This window comes from Lagopus muta, chromosome Z (assembly GCF_023343835.1).
Source record: "Lagopus muta isolate bLagMut1 chromosome Z, bLagMut1 primary, whole genome shotgun sequence".
Classification (NCBI taxonomy): Eukaryota; Metazoa; Chordata; class Aves; order Galliformes; family Phasianidae; genus Lagopus; species Lagopus muta.
This window is the reverse complement of record NC_064472.1, coordinates 24,529,759-24,556,344: the sequence shown is the minus strand read 5'-3', so window position 1 is coordinate 24,556,344 and position 26,586 is coordinate 24,529,759. Positions and strand designations below refer to the sequence as shown.

General features: G+C 36.7%; 1 protein-coding gene across 1 annotated transcript in view; it reads left to right on the top strand.

Moving 5' to 3' along the window:
* SV2C (synaptic vesicle glycoprotein 2C) overlaps nt 1–26,586 on the top strand; it is a 99,795-nt gene that overhangs the window by 61,159 nt on the left and 12,050 nt on the right. The window contains exons 5-12 of the mRNA XM_048931767.1: nt 11,426–11,559; nt 12,923–13,012; nt 17,086–17,196; nt 18,186–18,274; nt 19,017–19,181; nt 22,015–22,148; nt 23,745–23,948; nt 24,175–24,334. Of these exons, the coding sequence (XP_048787724.1) occupies nt 11,426–11,559; nt 12,923–13,012; nt 17,086–17,196; nt 18,186–18,274; nt 19,017–19,181; nt 22,015–22,148; nt 23,745–23,948; nt 24,175–24,334 (1,087 nt within the window). The remainder of the gene's footprint in view (nt 1–11,425; nt 11,560–12,922; nt 13,013–17,085; nt 17,197–18,185; nt 18,275–19,016; nt 19,182–22,014; nt 22,149–23,744; nt 23,949–24,174; nt 24,335–26,586) is intronic.

Genomic DNA, 26,586 nt, shown 5'->3' with positions numbered 1-26,586 from the left:
ATAACCTGCTGGGCTCTGTATTTTAACTTTGAAAGAGAAAATTTGCTTATCTGCAGGTTCAGTAAAAACCTAACGATATTTTGTGAGAGAAGTTACACAGCCTTGTTTCTTAAGGGTTTCCGGCCATCACTAAGTGATCCTTCTTAATTTCTTTCTCTCTGCTCCTCATTTATGAGGAATATCACAGAAACACAGACTGGCTGAGGTTGACAGGGACTTCTGGGTCCATCTGGTGCAACTCCTGCTCAGATGGAGCTACACAAAGCCCTCATCCATGCAACTTCTGAAGATCTCTGATGAGGTGACCCCACAGTCTCTGGGCAGCCTGTGCTAGTGTTCCTTCATCCTTCATCACAGCAGACATGGTTCCTGAGATTCACAGGGAACCTCCTGTGTTCAGTTCGTGCTCATTACCTCTTGCTCTGGCCATCACTGAAAAAGACCTGCCTCCATCTTCCTAGAACCTTCCCTTCAGATATTTGCAGATATCCCTCTGAGCTTCCTCTTTTCAAGGAAGAACAATCCCAGCTCTCTCAGCCTCTTATCATAGGAGAGGTACTCCTATGTCATCATCTTAATGGCCCTGCATTGGATTCTCAACCAATTGTTCCACATCTCTCTTGTACCAAGGAGCCCAGAAATGAGACACAATAATCCAGGTCTTACCAGTGCTGAGTAGAGTTGCAGCTTTCCGTATCTTCCCCACAATAACTTTTGTGCATTACAGCCTCTTCCTTGCTTTGCTGACCTCAGAGAAGAAGCAGCACCTTTGTGCTCAAGTCAGATTTGGTGGTGTGGTCACAGTGCAGTCCTAGCATTCAGGCTGAGACCACTAACTTCTGCCTTTTCCTCTCTGCACTGATAGGGCCTATCACTTCTGCCTAAGCAGCACATTTCACTGGTTTTGGGTTTGGGAAATATGGTTGTCTCTGCAAACGTTTCTTCCTGTCAGATTTGATTGAAGTACGCCAATGGTTTCAAACAGAATAGGTGGAGAAACTAACAGACAGATGAACAGACATTTGCTGTTAACATCATTATCTAATGCCATAAACATAATTTTCCAAAGAAGTCATAGTAATAGTCTGTCATTCTTATAACAGCAAAACAACAGACTTTCCTCAGGCTTATTTTTAATGAAAATTTATTCCACATAATCAATTGGCCTTGATTATAAATTAAAAAATATTGCTTGAAGATAATTAACCTTCCCTAGAATTCTGTCCAGTTGCCACCAGAAGTGCCTACAGTATCAGACACTGCAATAGTTTTTTTCACTTCCGGAAACAAATAAGATGCTAGATCTGATAAGATTTCTTCTTTGCTCTTTTATTTTTTCTTTCTCATCTCCTCAGGAATGGTACTGACTGAAGCAAGATTTCTACCTCTCTTAGTTTCAGTGGTGAGTGGAGACAGGACAAGGGGAAATGGCCAGAAACTGGAGCATAGGAAGTTCTGCACAAATGTGTGCAAGAACTTCTTTACAGTGAGGTGACGGAGCACTGGAACAGGCTGCCCAGGGAGGTGGTGGAGTCTCCTTCTCTGGAGATGTTCAAGACCTGCCTGGATGCCTACCTGTGCGACCTGCTGTAGGGAACCTGCTTTGGCAGGGGGTTGGACTCGATGATCTCTGGAGGTCCCTTCCAACCCCTACAATTCTGTGATTCTGTGATTCTGTGATTAGTTCCTCTCATGCTATTTGAGCCTATATTATCTTTTTTCCATTCTAGTGCAGGGGCTGTTTGTTAGGGGCGCTAACTGTTTTGGTCCCCATGCTAGCTGTTACTTGAAGGTAGCAGTGCCTTAAATAAAGATAAATCACAACTAAAAAGATGTTGATAATGCTGTTAGATTTACTGACTATGAGGGCTGCACTGAAAGTAATGCCTCCTATTTTAGTATGTCAACCCATAATGTCAGAGGCAGACGTTGGTGGTATGGCAATAGAGGTTGAACCTTCCCACCCAATGTCCCATTATATTTTGTTGCTGTGTGACAGATGGCTGCCGAGGAGCAGTCTCACAAAACAACATCTGACAGTCTCACAAAACAACATCTGACAGGGAAGTGTGTATGAAGCAAAGATGTGGCATTGGATTCCTCTGTGCAGGAAAAATGCCACCCAGTGACATTCATTGACAGTACCTGAGTTTTTCTGAAGACCAAACAGTGGATGTGAGCACGGTGAAGTGGTGGGTGGTGTGTTTTAGCAGTGGCAACAGTGGGGCATCTCCATTGGCGCAGATTTTTTCAGGAGTGTCATGCACTCTTGTTCATTTCTGGTGAAAATGCACAGCCAATTGATTGTGATTATGTTGGAAAATAGTGTTCTGTAGCTGAGAATATGATGTATCACATAGTGTTATTGTGCTCTTTGTATCTGTTGTACTTTCCATAGAAATACATGGGAGGCATTACTTTAATGGTAACATACGTATTATTTATTGCTTATTTAATCATGGAATCATGAAATCACCAAGGTTGGAAAAACACCTCCAAGATCATCAAGTCCAACCCATATACCCAAACATATAAGTAGTTTTCTTGATCCCTTTTGTAGTTACGTTTGAAACACTTCAACTGCTTCTTGTGAGTAAAAATCTTCTTCTCACTTTGGACAAATAGGACAGATTGTAACTGGAAGTCATTACTACTGAATTTGTGAGGGCAAATAATACTGTATTGAAAGACTCTGATTGAAGTTTGAATTTAGGTCCTCTGACACACAGTATTGTAGGTACAGAAATATCCATGTTTTCAGTCGGTCAAGTTAGAAGATGTGAGCATGTGCATTTAGTCACATCGTTAAATTATGTAAACTGACTACCTAGTCTATCTGTCTCTCTCTTAGTAATATGATATTGTTTGTTATTTATTTGCTTGAAATTAAAATTAAAAAAAGATAATAAAAGATAAAAAGCAAAATAAGAAATGAGACTGCAATCACAGTACTAAAATGCTTGTGGAAAGAAAAACAGACAAGGATTTTTCATGCAATAATTTTCTAAACAAATAAAATATAACAAGGTTACATTTCGAAAGACCTCCTTGAACTGTGTGGATGCTGTGTTATTACACTGCGGCAGAATGCAGAAGATGAAAGGCGCATCACTGGTAAATGATCCATCCTCTCCCCGTTCTTCAGAAAATGTTGCAGCATTTCAATGATTGCTTTGTTTGTAAAAGTTAGACTAGATAAATAGGCCCCATTGTCTTTTCATGAACTGCAGTGTTTTGTTGTGCCTTTTTTCTGACTGTCGTTTTTGATTAATTGCTTCTCTTTTCTTGTTCACCGTGAGCCCATCGTTTAAATATCCTCAGTCCAGATGCACATAAATCACTGGAAGTCCCAGACCAGGACAGGAGCACTTACATTTTCAATTAGCTTCTACACTTAACAGCTGTAATTAACAGTGTCTGCAACAACTTCTCAACCAAATGCTTAGCTTTATAGCAGTTCTTATAGCTCCGCAGTAAAATAATTCCAAGGTTTGAATCACATTTTTCTCTGATTGTACATGCACACCAAGTGTGTGTTTGAAACCATTGTGGTTTTGTTTTGTGAGCTCAGAGCTATGGACAGGGTGCAGACAGCCCTACAGTAAAGCACACAGAGATTATTGAATGTGTTTTCCCTATTGGTAGAGTGAAGTCACCACTCAGCAACAGTGTAATCAGATTTTGTCACAGGCAAAAATTTCAGCCTATTCCACAGAACGTTTAGCCATTTTACGCTGTTAGATTTTATCATCTGTTGGCAATTTGCTCTATCAGTACTCTCTGGTACTGTCCAAACGGACATATCGAATTTCATATGCAATCCATTCATCGCATATTAATTAGGTGCGGTACAATAAAGGAATGGAAAACACTAATGTAGAAATGTAGAGGTGGAAATCAACAAGAAATCAAAAGTGAGATCCTGCAAACAAAACTCTTTCTAGTACCATTTGATTTCATGGGCTCAGGATGCATACTCACCACAGTATTCTTAAACTCTGACAGCTGCTTCTTGTAAATACGCACTCCCTGCTCTTCCTTTTAACATTAGTTGAATCTGCTTGATCTATGGTCTCTCGAAAGCATGACAGAGCCCTTTCTTCATAGACAGACAAGCCTCTAAGTTACAGGGATGATTCAATACTGAGCTTGCCAAAGCTGTTCTCAGAGTAGTCTCTAGCAGATTTTACCTCTTTGTCTGTTCTGAGGGTTGTAAAGTGCTGTAAGTGAGCAGCTGCACAGAGCCGTACTCAAGCAAGGACTTTGCAGAATTACATGAGTACGTAAATCTCTCGGGCCACAGACTCAGTCAGCCAAACAGCCAGATCAATTATGTGCCACAGTGCTTGTGATGAGATTTCTGATGGTATCAGCACAATATTAACCCTCAGTGGCCTAGAATTCTGCTTTGTGTTTTGTTGTTTTGTTTTGTTGTGTTGTTTTTTGTTTTTTTTTTTTCTATTAATTGGTTGTTTTTTTTCATGTTGGTTGGTTTTGGTTTTGGTTTGTTTGTTTTAAGTACAGAACTATTTAGAAGATACTGGAGAGAAATCATCCCTTTACATGGACAGACAGTGATAGGACAAGGGAGAATGGTTTTAAACTAAAGGAGAAAAGATGTAAACTAGATGTCAGGAGGAAGTCTTTCCCTGAGAGGGTGGTGAGGCACTGGAACAGGCTGCCCAGAGAGGTTGTGGATGCCCCATCCCTGGAGGTGTTTAAGGCCAGGTTGAATTGGGCCCTGGGCAATCTGATCTAGCACTTGATCTAGTGCTTGGCAACCCTGCCTGTGGCAGGGGAGTTGGGTTTTATTGATCCTTGAGGTCTCTTCCAACCCTGGTCACTCTATGATTCTATGATCAGCTTTTCAGTTTCTCAATTCTCATGCTGCTTGGTTCTGTAATGTAAATTCAGCAAAACCACTAAATATCTTACTCATACTGGAAAAAATATGCTTTAATTTTTTATGCTCATTTTTTATCTGGTTGTTAAGCTAATTCTTAGATCATTCTTTAATTTAGTTTTCTTTCCAGATACTGTCTGCTACCGCTATGGTTTTCAACAATTCACAGTTTGCTTCTAGACTTTATGCCTGTAAAAGTTAAGACAAAGTTACTGTTCACAGATCTGAGTTAGCATTACAGCTGCCTTCCTTTCCCTTTCCCCATAATATGAACAAGATACTGAAAAGACTGCTAAAGCTAAGAGTATGTATTAAAGCATCTTAGATTCAAGCACTTAGTGCAAGAATTGGTTTCCACATGTGTGAAAAGGGTACCATATGAGTCTTACTATCTCCCTGTACGATTATGTGGATCTACACCAAATCTTTAAATGAAAGAATATTTTCCAAAGCCAAATTCAGATGCAGGAATTTAACAAAAGCAACCATTTATAGGAAAATTCAGTACTTCAGCTTTTGATGGCACATCACGGCTCTTTTCACGCCTTGCATCTGAATAGCGGGCAAAGTTCGACTAGTGTCAATCTATATTAACTTCCATTACTTTCAAGCTCTTTTTCCTAAATAAGGGATATAAGAAATAATTCTATATAATATAAGGGATATTCTCTGCATTTCCCTTAATAGGAGTTGTTACTTAGCACTCTAGTATCATGTCCTGCAATCTCCGCCATTTCAGAGATGAGTTTCTTGCCTGTATTTGCTCTTGTGAGTCACAGCACCTTGATCCACCTGGGTCAAGGGATTATTGCACTTCACACTTGCACACTTTTTTCTCTTCCCACCCACCTGGCCCCATCCCAACGTTGTTAGGTATTCAAATAAAATCTACTTTTTATGGGATTTTTATCAAGCTTATCACAGCTATGTTCGCATTTCCACAGCAAGGAAACAGAAACCTGATCTGCTCATAGCTCTAGATTCTGCACAGACTATTTATATGGATTCAAGTGAAAGACTGACATATCGTGTCTAAACTTTAATGAACTTTAGGCAAGTATCTCATTTTTGTATGAAGTATACACTAACATTCTCCTCAGAGAAAAGTAATAGACTAAGCAGCACTACAGCGGGTATTAAAATCATTTAAAAATCAAGTTTCTGATGCCACTATTTAGAAGTACTGAAGCTTGAGGCCTACAGCACCATATACTGGATAGAGAATTTGTTTCTGATGTTATTAGACAGCAGGTGATTTTCTAGGTGTGGTCAGCACTGCTTGCAGCTGACCTAGTGCTTATTTAAATGGCAGATATTTTAGCCAAAAAGATTGGAGGCCTGATAATCTCAGGTCTGCAGATGTTAGTGCTGGCAAATGCTGAGTGTTAGGAGCTGACAACTGCCTGCTCAGCGGGAGAAGGAATGTGTAATTAAAAAATGCTTTGTTCCTTTTAATCACGGTTTCAATTGTAAGCAGACAAAGTCTGGGTTTAATACACGGTAAAATACATCCGTTTAGCAACATTACTTTCTTCTTTCAGTGAACTGTTGATCCTTATGTCTGTAAGGGATTAATAGCATTAGCTTGAGAGACAGACAGATGTGAATGAGAATTAGAGTCTTTTAGATGCAGCTCTGTCAAGGTAACCGAATCATGGCCTGACACACTTTGGTTATTTTATTTCCTGAATTATTCTGCAAAAATTACCTGCTGAGTCAATGGGGTTAAAGAATATCTATCAATCGAGGCTAAAAGTATCACTGCATTTCCCGTGGGATATTAATAATCTAATCACATGAAGGACATAAGTTCTTCTTTGTGCTGCTGGAATTTCACATCAATATAATTAAGGAATAATTATGAAACATTATTTCTGCTTTTGTTAGAGACAGTATATTTCACTCAGGCTCTTAAAAGTATCGAGAATATTCCTCAGTTATGTGATTTAGATGAACTCTCTTGTTTTTCAGTTTCAGCGGTGTTTTACCGTTATTCCCATCAGTAGCACTAAAATATTTGGGTTCAAGTTCTGGATCTCACTCACAGCTAAGTTTAGCAGTATCAGGACAGACTAAATTTAAGTTCAGTGGTAGAGTATTTTGGTTCTGCCAGATGTCAAAATTCCAGTCATTTTTGTAAGGTTGGTTTAGCTTCGACATTGCTCAGAGAACAAACAGGAAATGCCCAGTGAACAAACAAACAAACAAACAAAAAGCATTTGTGCATTTTTAATTGATTATTGTATTATGTGCGGTAACAGTGCCGCCAAGTGGCACTTCAGGTCAATCACACACTTACTGAAAGTGTTTCCACCTTAAAAATATTAAAACTGAGCCTATATGACCTGGTTGTGGTGAATAAGTGTGTTTTAAAACAAAAACAAGCAATAAAATCCCTATATTCATTTAGGTTTTTGAAAGGTTCTTTACAACTTTGTTCCTCTGGAATTTCAAAACTTCCTTGCTAGACAGTATTTATACAGTCTGTAAGCACTTTTTTTTTTTTCCTATTGCTCACATTGCACTTTAAAACCTTAAATGACTTGCTGAGTTATCAAGTTCCCTTTCAGCCCTCATTTTGGAAAGTTAAGTAGACTATGTCCACTGATCAGCTCTCATTAGGTACAGTATGTCATCACCTAACCACTGTAAAAAAAAAATACACGTGATCTAGAAGACATTACTAGCAGTGTAAATTGAAAAAAATCAGCATAATATGGACAAGTTTATTTCTATGCTTATTCAGAAAATCTATGACATGTTTCTTTTGGAGCAAGAGCTGATTTACAATATCCTTTTAACTTATTAATATTACAAAACAGATGAAATACCGTTAGGGTAAAGGTTTTGTTGACATTCAACTTCATACATAAGCCCGTGACTGTAATTGATAGCAGCATTTTGCTTACATTTTGCTTTTGCTCTGCTGCATTCTGCTGTGGCTCTGTAATCAGTAATTGCCATGTCTGTGATTCACTTGATCCCTTTCAGTAATCAGTACAGTGAGAACACAATATTCAGCAAGAAGGCTGGTGCACTGGCTTCATATTTCATCACTGCAGATTTTACATTGCTCTACAGTCAACTTTTCCCAAGATGCATTTGGGGCAAGGGTTTCAGCAATTCATAAAATATTGGAGCTTGGCACTGTTTTCAAGATTAATGGCCTTGAAACACAGCATAGCCAGGGAGCAAAGGTGGAGCTGAGCTCTGGGCTGCTGCACAGAGCTCTGAATGCTGCTGAGTAGAGCTTCTCCATCTTTGCTATTGTATCTCGATTCAGGGAAGGGGAAGGCAAACTGAGTTACAGCCAAGCTCCTTTTTATTTCAAGACTCATAGACAGTGGTTATGAGAGCCACTTTGAGAGCTGAATTCAAAATTATTCTAATGGCTTCATTTTCCATATCAGCTCATGACACCAGATAATGGGATGGTCAACATAAGAATAAATCTGTGCTTGCTCTGCATTTAAGGTACATGCTTGTTCTGCTCTTTTACCGGGTGGTGAAGGAATAAGTAGGAGGATAGGCTCAAGATAGATGTGTTGCAACACTTTTTCTACCAATTCTTCTAATTCTCACATTCACTGTTATTAATTCTGCAGACACAATAAATCATGGGATTAACTGCAGCATCCAATACAAGGAGAAAAAGATGTAATAAGAGCAATAGAAACTATGATGAACATTTCACTTAACAAGCTCTCAGACATTCTGACAAGTAAAAATATGTCTTGCAAGTGTTGAAGATGACAGCAGCATACACAGTGCAGTCATTGTTTTTAATTAATGTGGCTTTTTAAATTTTAAATTAATTAATTAGCAATATAGCCCACTTACCTTAATAAAAATCACCTTGAAGTAAATTATTACTGTCAGTTTTGAGGACTGGCTACAGAGATACTGCTGTTGTTTTACAACATGTATAAAACTAGCATAAAAATTTCTTACACAGAAATACTATTTAGGAAGCTAAGTCTCTCACAGTATAAACCAGACTGGTAAAAAGCAGACAGGGTAAATATAGTACTGTCTGTGAGTATTGTGGAGTGGTTTAAATGACCAGAGATGGCATTTTGACTGTGTTGTTCTAAGAGATGAAAGCCTTGCTTCTGTTGTCTCCTTTCTAGAAGTTGCACTGCTGCCCGACTGGTATACCAGAGGGTTTTGTATTGTAGCTTAACATATATAATTAACATCATTTGAATGATTATAATAGAATGTGTACAAAATACATAGCCCAGCATGATTCCTAATTGCCTTATCAACTCACCCTAAACCTTCCTTTATTTTTTTCTTTACTTTCTGGTTTTGTTTTGGTTTTAATCTTGATTTTTTTCATTTGACTTTCTATTTTTGAATAAAATTTATCATCAAATGTAGGTTGACATCTTAGGTATCTTCTTTTTGTTGGATGGAACTTTGGAGGAGGAAAGTATATCTATCTGGAACCTTCCTTATAAAAAAAAGTAAAATGGCAGTCAATGATCATCACCAATATTGTTGCTGATTTCACTTCTGTCTTCTGAGACTAAATAAGGGTGTAAATAAATCTGATAAATCTTCTGAAACTCAGAAAATTTTTAATGAATAAGAAAAAACAGGTTCCCAGTTCTACAGCTCATTTTCATAGAGCTGTTGATAAAGGGCAAAGACACATCATGGGTGCAAGTACTTTAATTAGAAAACTGATCTTTTCCTAAGAATGAATTTATGACGCAGAACACGAGATTTTTAAATTTCAAAATATACTGTATTCATTGCAGATTAACACTTCATTTAAAGAAGTATTTAATAAGACATTTGGCACTATGCTGTACCAGTTGTTTACTGATATCCAGTCAGATTTAGTTTACTGTGTACTTCGTCCAGAAGGAATCAGTTAGCAAAGAAGTATATTGGAGAAATCCAGCATTAAGACTTTCATTAGCCAGTATTCCATTTTCTCCTGGTAATCACTTCAATCACTATTGTTATTCTTATCTCCTACTCTACTTTTAATAAGCTTTCCTTCAATATTTTGCCTAAAATATTCTACAGTATTGAAGTCAGACTGAAGGTAATTACCTACATCATGTTTTTATCTTTCTTAAGATTTTTTATTTATTTCTAAAAATTCTATCATTTCAGTACTCCAATTCATGCAATTAGATGTTTTATTAAAAAGCTGAACGATTCTGAGGTTTCACACGAGTTTTTTCTAGTACTTCTTTTTGCTGCCTTCTTAGGAGTCCATACTCACCTATTCTTCAAGATCTATTTCTCAGATGAGATGTTTTCTCGTGTCATCTTTTTTTGCTTAAGATCTTGACATGATTACAATTTCTCTTCTGCAGAGTTAAGTTTGTTGATGTCAGATAGAAGTTTAAACACTAATTTATTTTTTTTTTCCTGTACATCCAATTAAGATGCAGAGGACATTTTACTTTCAGCAGAGTTGAAGAAATTGTATAGTGCTCTGGAAAACTACAAAAGTAGAAACCAGGCATTAAAAATGTCTTAAATTTTGCACTATGTTACATTATGTGTTGGTGTTATTAAGAGTGTTGAAATTAGGTCTTTGTTGAGAATAGCTACTAAAATGTCACTTATTGCAAACTTGTTTTGCAAGGTTTACATACTATTCCACAATATTCAATTTTATAAAATAGCACAGTGAGTTCTGCAGCAAAAACAGCTCTCGAAACTCCAAAATACTGATTATCTGCACCTAAAGGAACCAGTGGCCTCAACCATATGTACAACTCAAGGAATAGAAACATTAATTCAGAAATAGATTCACATACACACATACACCTAAAAAAAAAAAAGGGGGGGGGGGGGGAAAGAAAGAAATAAGAAAGAAATTACCATATGCCAGTATTTCAGTGCTGAGTTACAAGATACTAATTTGAAGAAGGTCCAAGAGCATGAGTTTTACAAGCAATTTACTCTGATTTTAGAGCTTCTCTTTCTAGCAGCCTAAAAGCGTGTTGTTGTAGATTTTTTCTGCAATGTTTCTTGAATATTTTTCACAAATTTCTACTGTTTCTGCTTTTTTCATTTATTTCTAATGATTTACTATGAGAACTCAGTGCCCAATATTCATTAACATTTAAAATAGCTTATAAGAGGAAGATTTTAAGAAGACAAATAGGTTTTGATTTTGTCAGTAAAAGATAATATTTTTTTAAAAAGTTTCTCATTTAGTAGACACACTGGTGCAACATCCAGTGTTAGAAAAATCAATGAAATATATCCTCTTGGTATTTGTAAGAGATTTTTAATTCTCCCTCCTTCCAGTATTCAAGCAAAACTACCCGTCTGTATGTTGTCTTACGTATGATCAAGGCATTCCTTCTCCGTTACTGTGACTACTTTCATACAGATTTTGCCAGAAAACATGACATAGACTTCCTCATCCTCATTCTGTATAGTATGGATGTTTTCCATGTTGACATGCATAAGATTGAAATTCAAAGTGTAATATTACTTGTGAAATCATTTATACTTGTGAAAATTTGTGAATTTCTTCTTTCTTAGGATGGAGTTTCAGCATGGGATCTGCTTATCAGTTTCATAGTTGGAGAGTATTTGTGATCGTCTGTGCATTGCCCTGTGTCTCTTCTGTGGTAGCCCTCACCTTTATGCCAGAAAGTCCACGGTTCTTGCTGGAGGTATAACTTTCAACATGTTTTTTGGGTTTCAGTCAAAACTATTTCTGTGTTTACGCTTGGAAAGAGACATCACAGATAACAAAAACAAAAACAAAAGAAAAAAAAGAAAAAAAAAGAAGCATATTTAATTATATCAGTAGCAAAAGGAAAACATGGGCTGAATGAAGTGCCTTGGTAATAGAGGACACTGAAAAGGCAGTTACTGAAAGCCTTCTTCACTTCAGTCTTTACTGGTAAGGCTACCTAGCAGGAATTCCAGTACTCTGGAGATAAGAGTGAGTCTGAGAAAAGAAAGAATTGCCCTCAGCCTAGGAGAATTTGGTTAGAGGTTATCTAGGCAGACTCGATGCACACAAATCCATGGGCCTCAATGGAATGTAACTATGTAACCATGAGTGCTGTGTGAACTGTTTACCAAACAGAAAGGGCAGAGCACAGCCGCAGCAGATTTGCTGATGATGCAAAGCTTGGAGGAATGCCTGACACACCAGAACACTGTGCTGCCATTCAAGGAGAACTGGGCAGGCTAGAGAGTTGAGTGAAGAGGAACCTTTTGAGGTTCAACAATGGCAAATGTAGAGTTCTATACCTGGGGAGGAATAACCGCATGCATCAGTACAGGTTAGGTGCTGATCTGCTGGAAAGGAGCTCTGCAGAGAAGGAACTGGGTGCACTGTGTCTTTGTGTCTAAGAAGACCAGTGGTATCCTGGTATCTTGGGATGCATTAAAACACAGTGACCAAAAGGTCAAGGCAAGTGATCCTGCCTTTCTATGCTGCCCTGGTGAGGTCACATCTGGAGGGCTGTTTTCAATTCTCAAGAAAGATTGGGAACTATTGGACAGAATCCAGTTGATGGCCACAAAGATGATGAGTAGTCTGAGGCATCTCCCTTCATTGGAGAGGCTGAGAGAGCTGGGATTGTTCAGCCTGGAGGAGACTGAGAGGGGATCTTATCAATGCTTAGATATGTCTGAATGATGGGTATCAAGTGGATGGGGCCATAGTGCTTTCAGCAGTCTCCAGGAACTGGACAAGGTACAACAAGCACAAACTGGAGAACAGGAATTTCCTCTGAATACAAGAAAAGTTTCTTTGAAGGTGACAGAGCACTAGAACAGGCTGCCCAGAGAGGTTGTGGAGTCTCCTTCTCTGGAGATACTCAAAACCCACCTGGACGTTTTCCTGCTCAACCTACTATAGGGAACCTGCTTTAGCAGGTGGTTTTACCAAATGATCTCCAGAGATCTTTTCCAGGCCATGCTATTCTGTGATTCTCTGATTCTCTGGTTCTGTTTACACAGTAACATTTGTCTAACAGGCAATAAGATTGTTCAGTGGCTATGCTTTCATCCAATGTTTAGATTGGAAAACATGATGAAGCTTGGATGATACTCAAGCAAATTCACGACACAAACATGCGAGCTCGTGGTCAGCCTGAGAAAGTCTTCACAGTGAGTATTATTACACTTAATATTCACCACCCAGCTGGTTCATCAACAGCTTGCTGACTGTTGAGATCTTGAGTGCTTAAGCAATCAATATTATTACTCTGCATGGCAAAGCAAATAATTTGCACTGTAAATATCTAAGTATAGGAATTGAGTTCCTATGAAATTGTTATACATTCAGCAGATTTTAAGATCTCAGCCTTTGGCCAGCATGTTCTTGGGGATAATAAATGGACTCCAGTTGTAATTTCTATTATGTCTAATAATAACAATAGAAATATGTGAAAGCCTAAATCAGCTGATATTTTTTTTTCTGAGAGTTTGATTTTTTTTTTCATTTTACCAGCTAAAATAATATATTTTTAAATTCATATTCATTATTTTGAGAAATTGTTTTTGAAGATATTTAATTTTCTCAAAATATCTTGCAGATCTCATGATAAAGCCATACTCAAAAATGGATTGTTTCTATGTGGAGGAGAAATTATCTAGCTTTGGGTTCTTTTTATGCCACCTTCTCTATTTATTAATAATATACATTTTTTTCTTTCTTCTCCCCACCCCAACCCTTTCCCCAAATAGAGTAGGATTAAACAGCAGAAAGCATTTTTTCACATTGAAAACCAGCCTCCTTTACCAGCTTGTATTGTACCATGGGAGTGCTGGTGCTCTGTTCCCCCTCATAGCCATGTGTAAAATTTTATTCCTCTTCCAGGGCTTTCTTCTTACATTAATGCACATATAACTCAATTAAGAAACCCTCTTGTAGGTTCTGTATTTGCAGGCAGCCTTAGGAATGACCATCTGACCATATGATTTTTCTCCACCACTTGCAACTTATTGTCTTGGGTATAGTCTCTATAGCCTACATTTAACTTTTTTTCCAGAAGAAAACTCAAGAATTCAGCCTGAAGGAAGGTTGTTTAGCATATCTGTCATGTTACAGCTACTGGTACATCAGTGACCCAGCCCTAATACTCTCCAACCTAGCCTTATTTTTTTTTTTTGTCTTTACTCACATTATACACTTAGGGTGTAATTTCACATTTTACTCATGCTAACTTGAGCTGCTTTTGAAGGTATTCTTACTCTCAAGTCACCTTTTCAGTTTCTTCTGCCAGCATGGCTATTCACTGATCCATTGCAGAGCCTGTCAGTCATAGCTTAAGTCCTACCCACCACTCAGATTATTAGGTTAGGCACAGGGAAGAAGACAGTAATGTGCTGGGGCAAAAAAAATATGAGAAGTGATCAGCTGTAGCATCACATCACTATTTGGGATTTTTGCCAGTTTCTGCCTAGACCATTGAGAAAACACAATAACAAGGAGCTGATTAGAAACAGTACATTGCATGCCAGGGATACACACTGACAGAAGTCCCCCAAACTTAGGCTTGTGGCAGTATGACTAGAAAATGTGTCTCCTCATTGGACAATTGTTAGCAATTTATTGTGTTAAGCCCGCAGTGCAAAGAATTCCAGACATCCTTTGAGTCTATCTCTCTTTCTCTGTCTCTCCTTGGTTTAAATAAGAACTGGCCACTGTGACATTTTGTGTTGGAAAGTCATTCTCCTAGCTTTCCTGAGCTCCATAGTTTCATCTGGTTTAGGCCAATATCATTATATAACTTAAGTGTTGGCATTTTCCTCTGCTTTCTGACAACAGTTACACCAAGCAGATAAACTTTGATGGTGTGTTTTCTACTCTAACAGCTGGTGTAACTTTAATATTTCTATAATTTTAGGGTGCTTTTATTTTTTTACTCGTTTTCCTGAATCAAATTAATGTCATCATTTTTGAGATGCTTTTTCTTTTTTTTTTTCCCACAAGTCTTGTTTATTCTTGTTACTTCTTCTACTGCAGAATCTGCCTTCAAACCTTTAGAACAGAAATGCATCAATTGATGAGCGATTGGTTTAAGAGTCAGAAATTCCAAATTAGATGTAATCTAGTTAAAAAATGTGGAACTTGTGGAAATAGCTCAAAATACTTTCAAAAATGTGTTCTGAGATGAAACAGATTTCAAGTAAGTTGTTAAGGATTCATATAGATGCTTAAATTCCTCCCTGGGTTCATAAAATATGCATTACTTAGATAATTGGTTTAAAGGCTAAAGTAAAAACAAACAAATAAATGAATAAATAAAAATCATTCTACCTCAGAAACCAAAATTCTCTCCATTCTTTCACTGCTCTGTATAAAAAATCTTTTCATTTTCCTATTAATATTTTCCTTCTCAGGAAAATTCTGTAGAATTTTAAACATTATGTATTTCTGCACATTGCTATTGAACAGAGGTTCTCTTTTCATTTAAATAGGTATTCACACCCTCCCTTCCCTCCCTCACCTCCCCCCACCCCCTCAATTCTTCACCCCTCACATAATGACAGCTAAATTTGCATGGTCCAGATGGACCATTGTCCGGATTCTATAGGAGCTTTTTTGTGTGTTCAAGGACCATCAAAGCCATGGGCTTTTTTTTCCTAGTCACACGTAGTGGTCTTGGACATATATAATCCCCCCAGCCTTTACTGCTCCAAACAAATCAGGTGGCCTGGACACTGAAAAGGCTGCATCTCAGCTGCTTGCTCATGAAGTATGCTAACTCCAAGAGTATTATTCAAAATGCTCTTTTCACTCAGAGATGTAGCATGAAAATGTTTGAGGAAGTTTTTATGGTACAAGGTTTTTGATAATGTTAGAGGACTCAACTCTAAATCTAGACCAAGTCTTTTGCACAAAATATTTCATAAAAACTCTAAAAAATCTAAAATCAAATAAATGATAGAGACAGAGTTATTGCTGTTGGAAAAGGCATGATGAGGAGGTTTCAGATTTTGGATATAATAGTTTAGCAAGACAGGGAGATTTTTTATTTCAGAAATTAGGCTGGTTATAGGTAACACCACTTGGTGAGCTTTGTTTTGTTTCCGTTAATGGGATGAGGCTGCTGGTCCTTCTTAAACATAATACATCTGAAAAAGCAGTAGGCTGAAAACTAGAACCTTACCATTAATACAACAACTCTTTGATTCCCTGTAGTCCACTCTGATACATCTGCGGGTGGTGTCCTCATTTTGTTAAGAAATAGGATCTATTTTGGCTGCCAGAAACAGCAGCCGAAAATTGAATACCCCGTCTGTTGGTCTTTCCTTTCTCATATATCTGTCACTTTCCCCATTCTACTTATTTTCTTTCTATGCTTTCTATTCATCTTTATTTTAAATGAACTGTGTATGAATACACTGTGTTTTGCTATTATTGGAATGACAGATTAAACTATTCTATAGTATATTCATTAGGTCAAGAAATAGATAAGACCATATTAAAAATTTTTATTTTCCTACACTTCATTATGCAAGATAAAATCAGCATTGTAAGCAGCATTACATTCTCTGTCACTGGTATTTCTGTATTTTTCCTTTATGTTTGTTCATCTTATTTCAATTTAGATGCAGAAGATAATTGCTCATAACAGCAATAACATGCACAGTTCCAGCCCATTTTACCTAATTCTTTCTCTCCTCCTTAAAAAAGGGTAATTAAAGTGCGCATCTGAAACACAAGGAGAGTTCCCTGTCTGCTGCTACAGGAAATAAGAACAAGAGAAAAATTCCATTCAAGTATTAATTCTTGATATTTCAAATGCTTCTGTATCATTACTGTATATTTAATCAATAGACCTTCAGTGATGTGTTAATGGCAAGTCAGAAAAAAATATCAAACTCTGAGCATGCTTAGCTGAAGGTTTAAATAACATTTTATCCTTCATGGCATTAGAGATATGTACAGCAAAACTTGAGCAAAACCTCACAGTAACATCTTGTTTCAATCAAAGGAAAAGGATTTCCTGCATGGTTTGAAAGTAGAGCTTTTCCAATACCCTTCATAATGACCATTGTTATTAAAGTGTGCTTGCTCTTTCGTGTTTCCAAAACATTCCTCATCTAAGCACTGGTTTAATATCTGTTCATTTTTGGTTTATGGGATTTATTAAAACCTTCTAATATTTGTTGATATTCAATTCAGTGCTTCAAGAAAATGCAAATATTTGCTGTTCTGTTTCTATTTCTAGGTTAACAGAATTAAAACTCCAAAGCAGATAGATGAGCTCATAGAAATAGAGAGTGATACAGGAACTTGGTACAGGAGGTGTTTTGTTAGAATTCGCACAGAGCTATATGGTGTAAGTAACAACATCTCTATTTGTTATGCAATTATCTTTTATAATTAGCATTCAGAAATGAAATAAGTTCTTTTGAAGTAATGCTTGCAATAACTGCAATCCTGCATTTTCCATGCAACTAGAAAAGTCAGTAACCAGTGTAACATTCTAGTTTCCTGGGCCAGAAAAGGCATAGATGAATCACAGGTGTTCACAGTAACTTCAGAGGAGAAAAATGTTTCATTGGCCTTTACAGAAGTGATTGCTGACATTTGTTCAATCTCCACAACATAATTTGTACTGAACATACATATTAATATCTACACATGTGAAGAGGTGATACGTGATGAAGGTTTTTACCTACAAATGGTAAAGTCATGAATAACTTGTGTAAATGGATGTCAGTGAAGCCTTATAAGCAATTGAACATGCATATATTTTTAATATGTCAGATATTTTACAAGAAAACTACGTTAGAGATAATTTTAAAAGATTAATACATACGCATTGAGATCCTGCTCCAATTTTTTTTTTGTAAAATCAAAATTATGCAGTATTGTCAAACCTTGAAATGAAAGTTGAGTGAATACTCATTAATTTAAAAAACAAAAACAAGAAAAAAAAAAAAAAGAAAGAAAAAGCAGTCCACATCATTGAAAATGTTAAAAGAAAGTTTTTCACAGGTGAGAAGGAAATGCTCCTGAGACATATTTATTTAAGATAGTGAATGAAGCAGCATAAAGGATAACACAGTTCTGTGTAGTCAGAGAGCAACTGAATTAATGGACAAAGTGAAAAGAAACAAGAAAGGCATAGAATGTACATCACCTGGTAAAAGCCAGAAGACAGACTTGTAACAGAAATACAGCTACCAGTTCTGTGTCAACAAGATCACCCACTCTCTCTGATTCCCTGAGGAAGCAAGCAGATCAGAATAAAGAAGCTTGTACCATTTAACAGAACTACTCAAAATACAATTTAAAATGAGTGTATTTCCTACTGCTTTTCAGATTTGGTTGACTTTCATGAGATGCTTCAACTACCCAGTAAAGGACAATACAGTCAAGCTCACAATCGTGTGGTTCACCCTGTCCTTTGGGTAAGAGCAGTTGAGATCCTGAATCGTTGTTTATGGACTTGACAGAAGAATCATCTGCGTGCAAATCTCTGTCATTCGGATTTTTTTTTTTTTTTTAAAGTCCTTATTCAGTAACTTTATAAAAAATGTTATTGTATAGTCTGTTCTTGGTCTATACCTGACTCAGAGGATGTCTATCTTAGAACACTGGCGTCTTCTGATATTGAAATATTTCAGTATTTTTATACAGGCAATTGACAAGCACAGAAGAACTGTGATTGTCTCAACATTTTAAAAATATGAACATTGTGCCATAACTTGAAAGTAAGTTCATATTCTTCAAGTTATTTTTCAGTGAGTCTTCAGGTTAGGCTTAACTTACACACCGTTTAGAATCTCTTAGTCTGCCTGTTTGTGTCTAAAGGCAAAATTTAAAACAAACACTAGAAAAAGATTAATCTTTGCAGCTCCCATGGTCTGCAGTTTATGAAGAGCTTTATTCTTCATGTCTGGATGCCGATAGGACTTCCCAGTCTGTGTCAGGACAGGGCCTGTTGTCTGAGCCTTTCTCATCTGCCCAGCAAGAAGCAGGACAAGTAGTAACACCACCCTTTGGGACAGAAACAGGTAGAGGGGTAGGGATGGTAACAGAGAAAAGCCAAGATGTGTGGACCATGGCAGATCAGAGCTCTGGCAGCACAGCCCTACTGTGGTCCCGCTGGATCAGACCCCAGGACATAACAGCATTTTCTCTTTTTCACAGCTACAATGGCTTATCTGTCTGGTTTCCTGATGTCATTAAACACCTTCAATCAGATGAGTATGCATCCCGAGTGAAACTTTTCCGCAACGAGGAGGTTTCAAATTTTGTCTTCAACTTTACACTGGAAAATCAAATTCATAGCAGCGGAGAATACATCAATGACAGGTTTGTAGTTGTCTTAATGATAAATAAATGCATGTATTCTGGGAAGTCCAATTAATATGACATTTTCCCCTATCAACTGGTAGTTGATAGTTTTGTTAGTTTTTTGTTTTTTGTTTTTTTTTTTTTTTTTTAATGTCTCTATTCTCAATCTCATACAATTTACCATAATTCAGTTTTGAATAGTGTGTTGGTATATAAGAAGTGCTCCTGTGTACACCTTGCTGACTTTAGTATTGGATCCCTCATGCCAACATTGCTCCCTGCACTCCTGAAAACAGACTGAAAAGAGGACCAGAAAGCTCACATTAACAGTCTTTCCTTTCACAGTGGGATTCAAAGGTTTTCAGACCCAGCATGTGTCACAACATTGCAGGAAGAAGAGGAAGGATGTACTTTCATTAATGTTGCTATTTTTTATTTGTATTGATTTAAGATGCTTCTTTGAAAATGTGAAACATTGAGAGGATAAGATCTTAGCACAGGAAAACAGAAATTAATTACTAGTCCAAAGCAGCTCTAAAATGGGAGGACAACACTTTGGCAATGTCTTTTTTTCTTTTAAACTGAATGTATACTTATTAAGGCTCTAACTAGACTTTTATGGATACTAGGTAACTTAGAAGACAGTTAAACACAGCTGTTTTAAGTGTCTGGTTTCTCTTAAGAGATAAAGAAAACCACCTTTGATTGGTCTCCTGGATAACATGGAGATAAGCAATTATTATTTCCATATGAAAAGATATATATAAGAAATAAAAATAATGATTTTATTAATTGAGGGCTTTTCTTCTTCTTTGATAAGAATTCAAGTTTTGACACAACTTATGCATTGCAGACAAAAATGACCAGTTATCTCATTTTTAAACCAACAATTACATCCCAGTTCCTTTCCAAGAGACATCTGTTCTCCTAACAGCAAAGAACCACTTACAGTCAGTAAGTTTTAGATGTTTTATACTCTGTCAACCAAGATCTTATTAATCTGAACTAAAAATTACTGTAAAACATTAAGTCCAGTACTAATCCACTCAAAAGCACTTGCAAGTATGTGAATTCAACAGGCATCGGACAGCTATTTGAAATTCACAAGCTATTTTGAGCAGTAAAGTGAACTCTTTTGATAATCTTTATCCACAAATGTTTCTGTATTCCTGTCACTCTTAATTTCACTGTTTCCTTCAGCTGGAAGATACTGTAATACTTCACTTTTTACTTCATTACATTTCTGTTTAGTTTGAATTCAGATCACTGTGATTCCATTTTTAATGTAGTCACAACATATTTCCTGTCAAAACTTGATATGTGCATCAGGAGCTTGTAGAACATGCAGTCTGTCCTTCCTATTACATCTGACTAATCTAATTGCTAAATGCTCTTTGTTCTCCTCTGATATTAAGTTAATTTTTTAAATGGAGAGTGTTATATATAAAATGCTAATGAGTTGATACTGAACACCAACCTGATTATAACCAGTGTCGGAAATGAGAAATGATAGAGTAAGTAAAACTAATCGGCTGAGAACGCCTGCTTTTCTGACCAATACGGAAAGGGAATCATTAGCTAGTAATTCTTCTTCTATGATAATCATAATTAGTTCTTGCTATACATTCTTGTCAATGTGTAATTCCAAAAACATCACTGCTGAGGGTGTAATTCCTACTGTTTAAAATGTAACATATTTTCTGTACTGCTGTTCCTACCATCAGACTAATAGTAAGACAAATAATTAGCTGATCACATCAGGTTTAATTAGAACAGAATCAGATCTATGTTTGGAAGGGTTTGCTATTTTAACAGTTCTTACGCAACAGTTAAAGATTGTTTTTTGAAGTGCTGCCACTTTGAATGAAGTCTGCCAGCAAAACTGTACATCTTTAATCGCATCTTTTTCCAGACCTCTATGTAAAATGAAGTATATTGGAAAGATGCTGCTATGTTACTACAGCTGTCTTTTTTTTTAATTTTGTTACCGTGATATTAGTATTAAGAGTACAATGGAAAAGTCTTACAGTATTGTTTTAAGCCTAGTAAAGTTTAGTTAGGAAGTAACTACTAGTAAAATTATTTGCCCTTAACTTCATCTATTGATAACTTGATTGATAGTCATGATCAAAAACCAAAGAGTTAAATAAAGGTCAGAAGGAACAAGGATGTTGAGAAATAGAAAAAGCTGCTGACAATACATTTGTGCATGTCTTATGCAGAAAATAATTGCAGTTATGTTCACATACAGAGCTAGGAATCCCATCCTTTCAGCTAGATATCTAGTTGTATAAAATGCCAGCATAATTGTTGTGATAATGGTAAACCAGTCTAAACCATTTTTTAAATCTTGAACGGGTACATTCTGGACTTGAGCCTCACACAGTGCTCAGTGTATTTTTCTGGAGAAGTAGAGGTTCTTTCAAAAATTCTTTCTTTCTTTCCAGCTCTTTGGTAACAACGGGTGCTTGTTTGTTCCGAGAGGCTGGGTTTCTGGTGTTTGAGATCCCAATTTATGACTGTAATGTTAAATTGCAAGTACTGTTCATTTTACAAGACTGTTGCACGAATGTCATGACATAATTGAACTATTCTCGTGGAAATACTTTCACTTGTTATGGCCAGCAGCTATGTGCAGCTATGTACTTTACTAGTCCTTTTTCTGAAAGAGAGTATTCCAGAGTCAGCTAATCATTTATTACATCTCCTGAGTCTCATTAAGTAATCATTGTTTCTGGAGGTGTGATTTCTTAGAAGGATGCCTGTTAAATCTGTGTAACTGCCTCAAGTGGACCTGTTGCTGTTTCTAATCTGTGAAAGGAATCTGATACAAATTATTTGTGCTGGACAGGTTTGTCATGATGAAGTTTAAATCAGTAACCTTTGAAGATTCACTTTTTAAGAACTGTGTGTTTGAAGACATAACTTCCCTGAATACATACTTCAGGAACTGCACTTTTGTGAATACCACCTTCTACAACACAGGTATTACATGAAAAACCTGCACTCTTCATCTGCATATTCTCATTTAATTTTTATGATGTGATTATAAATTCTGAATTTCTGATAATGCACACAGGAAGCCTTCCTGTAGGGAATACAAAGCTGTAAAATCAACAGGCTTCACTAAATAGAGTAATAGTAGAAATAGTAAATAGTATCAGAAGAGAAAGGATCACACCTCCATCTGAAATACTGCAGGCCTAATATGGACTCAGATAATAAACTTTTCTTAGATTTTCAACATTCCTAAAGATATTCAAGATTCCTGAAGATATCCAATCTGAAGAGAAGAAACAGGTTGCTTTGATCAGGTATTTTATTCTGGCCTAGAAGACATGAAAGTATATTGTGCCTGCTGTAGCATGGGAGAGCAAGTTCAGGATTCGTACTATCTCATCATTTCCAATCTACTAAACATTCTAGGACTTGTGTGGGGTTTTTTTTGTTGTTGTTGTGGGGTTTTTTTGTGGTTTTTTTTTTTTCCCCAATTTTTGTACATTATAAGTAAAAGCAGAATCTTGCCAAGAAAGCTTGTGTTCAAAGATAGACAGCAATTTTAATGCTTTTCTGTAGCTCTTGTATTAGCAACAGTTAGGCTTCAGGACAAGCAATGCCCAGCTTTTTTCATTTGGAAGAAATGTACTCTTGAATAAGGATTTTAAGGCTGATGAGAAGAGAAGAAACAAAGGAGGAAACATAAGGAGAGACCTCTGAAATGTTATTTAAAAAAGAATGGCCTGAACCACTGCATGTAGTAATGCAACTGCATTCTTATTCAGAAATGCATGAGAATGTCACCAGTGTCATGGTAGAGTAGTGACCATCTGACAGATCCTAACAGGTTCTGACTGATAGCTTTCAAAATAATTAGCTAGACACAGAACTATTAAAAAATGGAAGTCAGAAATGTCTGTGGTTAGTTGTGCTTTAATTAGGAATATTTAAACAGTCTCAGCTTAGGCTGAGATTGCAGAGCTCACAATTAGTCAAACAGTTTGATAAACAAAGAACTAATTGCATCACTTTATCAGATACATTTTTAGTACATTTTCTTCAGACGAGAACGGAGCTGAAAACCAAACTGTCCTCTCAGGAATGAAAACAAGTTTAATCTGAAATCTGCATGAACATTTTCTTTTAAGAGAACTCAAAATAATCATTATCGGCTGTTTTATCTGAGAGGTTCTCTCTGAAAGGTATGAAAAACATAGGTCTGATACCAAGCAAGACTGTGGAACAATGGAAATGATGACTGATAAAAACCTGCAGAAATCCTGTGCTTTTTATGCAAGGCCAGCCCGTTAAAGAAGGCCCAAACCAAATGTAGTCCAAACAGGATTGAACTATGTTGATATAATTGACCTAATTCAGGGTCTTCAATGACCTCTTTATGACCTTTGTGTATCTTTCTGTTAAGACAAAAGGCTATCAAAATTAACAGTGGTAACTAGTGCCATTTTACAAAGCAGTAATATCTCCTAGCTGTCATTAAGGTTGTCTAAATTTGCAGTGTTTTTAATCAAAAGGTGAACATGGAGGCAACTGTTGGCTGAAAACTTTTTTTTCTTCTTTCCACAGATCTCGAGCAATATAAATTTGTTGACAGTGATTTTATAAATTGCACATTTTTTCACATCAGGACAGGATGCCAGATTTCCTTTGATGATGACTATAGTGCCTACTGGATTTATTTTGTTAATTTTCTGGGAACGTTGGCAGTGTTACCAGGGAACATTGTTTCTGCTCTTCTGATGGATAGAATTGGACGTTTAACAATGCTAGGTATGGACTTGACTTTAAAATGGGAAAAATCCCCAAGCCCAAAGCTTTTCTTACAAAGTGACATTTTCTCTTCTTAAAGATATATCTTTATTTTTTTTTTAACTCAAGTATATGAGACATTTATTTTGCTACATTCTGTGAATAAAATGTTAGACAAAGCAAAGAAAAGTCATTATTTCAACTACAGTTCCACTTCAAATTCTTTTTTTTTTCGTCTCATACGTAGGTGGTTCCATGGTTCTCTCTGGCATAAGCTGTTTCTTTCTGTGGTTTGGGACCAGTGAATCCATGATGATAGGTATGTTGTGCCTCTATAATGGCCTCACCATCTCAGCCTGGAACTCTCTTGATGTCATTACTGTAGAGCTGTATCCTACAGACAGAAGGTATGTAAAGATACGTGTCCTTTAACCTTGCTATCAGCAGATGAAGATAAATAGTTAAGTATGAGCATTACAGCAGTAGTTATGTTTTGGATGGATTAAAATCATGATTTGTCGTAGCAATAATAAGAAAAAAAAAGATTATTTAGCTATTTGGTATGTCTTTCACAACAAATACCACCTAATCACGAAAATACTGCAAATAGGCTGGGACATTTTCCCTGTTTTTCCTTGGGGGGAAAAAAAAAAGTAAAACTTTCTAGTTTTCTGCCAAATCACAGTGTGTCTCTTCTGTTATCACTGTGCTATTTCTCATGTCACTCAATTGAAGTTTCAAATAAAGTGAAAAACATTTCCAGAAGTTTATAAATGCTGGGCAACTTACTGGCAAGCCTGAGTTTGTCAACACTGATGTAACTGATGTTGGCATTATCCTTTAAGGGAGAAAAACTGTAGACCAGTTGAATAAGTTTTCTTTTCATTTCTATTTTTAAAGAGCATGTGCCTCTTTATAGAAGAAATTAATGTCCATTGTTGTTGTTATATCAAAACAACTACACTAGGCTACTCACGAATCCAAAACACTAAGATTTAATTGTAAACATGACTAGTTTTATTACCTCAGGGAATCTCCTTCTGCAAGAGCTTTTTAATCAGTGAAATACTAAGGTATAATTCTAATGAATATCCTTTATAAGGATATAATTATAAGTTATTTTGTTGGCATTCCTAAACATAGCAGACACAAGCATTTTCTTAAAATTAAATAAAGAAAAATAATTGGAAAACCCATCGGTATGTTAATGGAAGAAAAATAATTCATCATTGCTAGTCATGGTTAGAACTATGTTACTGGTATTTATTCTAGGGTACCTGTATTAGTAGCCAGTGATTGTTTTTAATAGTTTCTGCAAGATATGGGATTGTAGTAATTTTTTCCATGTTTTTCTATTTTTAATAATCTTACATGTGTAATAATAATTGCACGGAACCCTGATTCAAAAGTACGCTGGTAGCTGAATTGCTGGGATGTTTTTTGGAACAGATTAGATAGAAAGTTTATCACTTTATATTATCAGGGCAAGCAGGCCAAATCTACCTGATCCAAGAAAATCATTGCTGACACAAACTGAAGATGGGTTTTCTGGTTCAATCACAACCATTTTTTACCTAGTGGAATTACAAGGAAATGAGCAATTCCAGAAGTCTGTTTCCTACCCATGACTTTTCAAATTGAGGCAAAGGTGCTCACTGCATTGCTGTTTTACTATTCCAGTACATACTTTTTCTTTACTCTCAACCAATGAAATGATCACAAAGCAGCTGTAGCTGAAAGATGGTCTAGAAGAAAAGTGTGTAAAAGGAGGTCAGTTCATGTTAACATGCACAGGAGACCAAACTGAGCAACCCCTGCTTTTCCTCATACTCAACACTCTTTGGAAATCAGCGAGCTGCCAAGCTACTGGGGCTTTGCCAGCGTCATGCAGACCATTACAAAAGGTGTTTCTGAGATCATACTCCAAATAATTTACAAGAGACTGTACTGGCTTTCTAACAGATAGGGATTTGGTGAACAATTTGGAAATGGTTTTTGTGATACACACAACATGCTTTTGTTTCCTCTTCATAACTTGCCCACAATGCAGTTCAAAGGTTGTTTCAAAATCTTAAGAGATTTGAATTCCATATGCATTCAAAATCACCTGTATCTATATTTATTTTAAATATAATGTCTGGATTTGAAGCAATTCAGTTGTTTCTTATAAGTTTTTGATAAGTGTGTAGTTGAAGAAGGATAGAAAACAGGACTTGTGAGGAGTGGCTGAGGGGATTATGACTGTTAAGTCTGAAGAAGAGGTTTCTGTGGGGAGATGTTGCTCACAATGACTATCCAAGAGGAGGTTGCAACAAGGTGGGTGTAGGCCTCTTTTCTCCAGTGACAAGTGATAGGATGCAAGGAAACAACCTGAAGTTGTGCGAGGGAAGGTTTAGATTGGACTTTAGGAAGAATTTCTTTACAGATAAGCACTGTAACAGGCTGCCCAGAAAAGTGGTGGAGTCCCCATCCCTGGAAGTATTTAACAGACGTGCAACATGACGCTCAAGGGACATGGTTTAGTGGTGGGATTGGTATGTCTGGCTGAGGGTTGGACCTAATGATCTTGAAGGTCTTTTACAAGTTGGATGTTTCTATTATTTTATATTTTATGACACTGTAACATAAGTTTAGCTCGTCTGTTCTTTATGAACTCTGA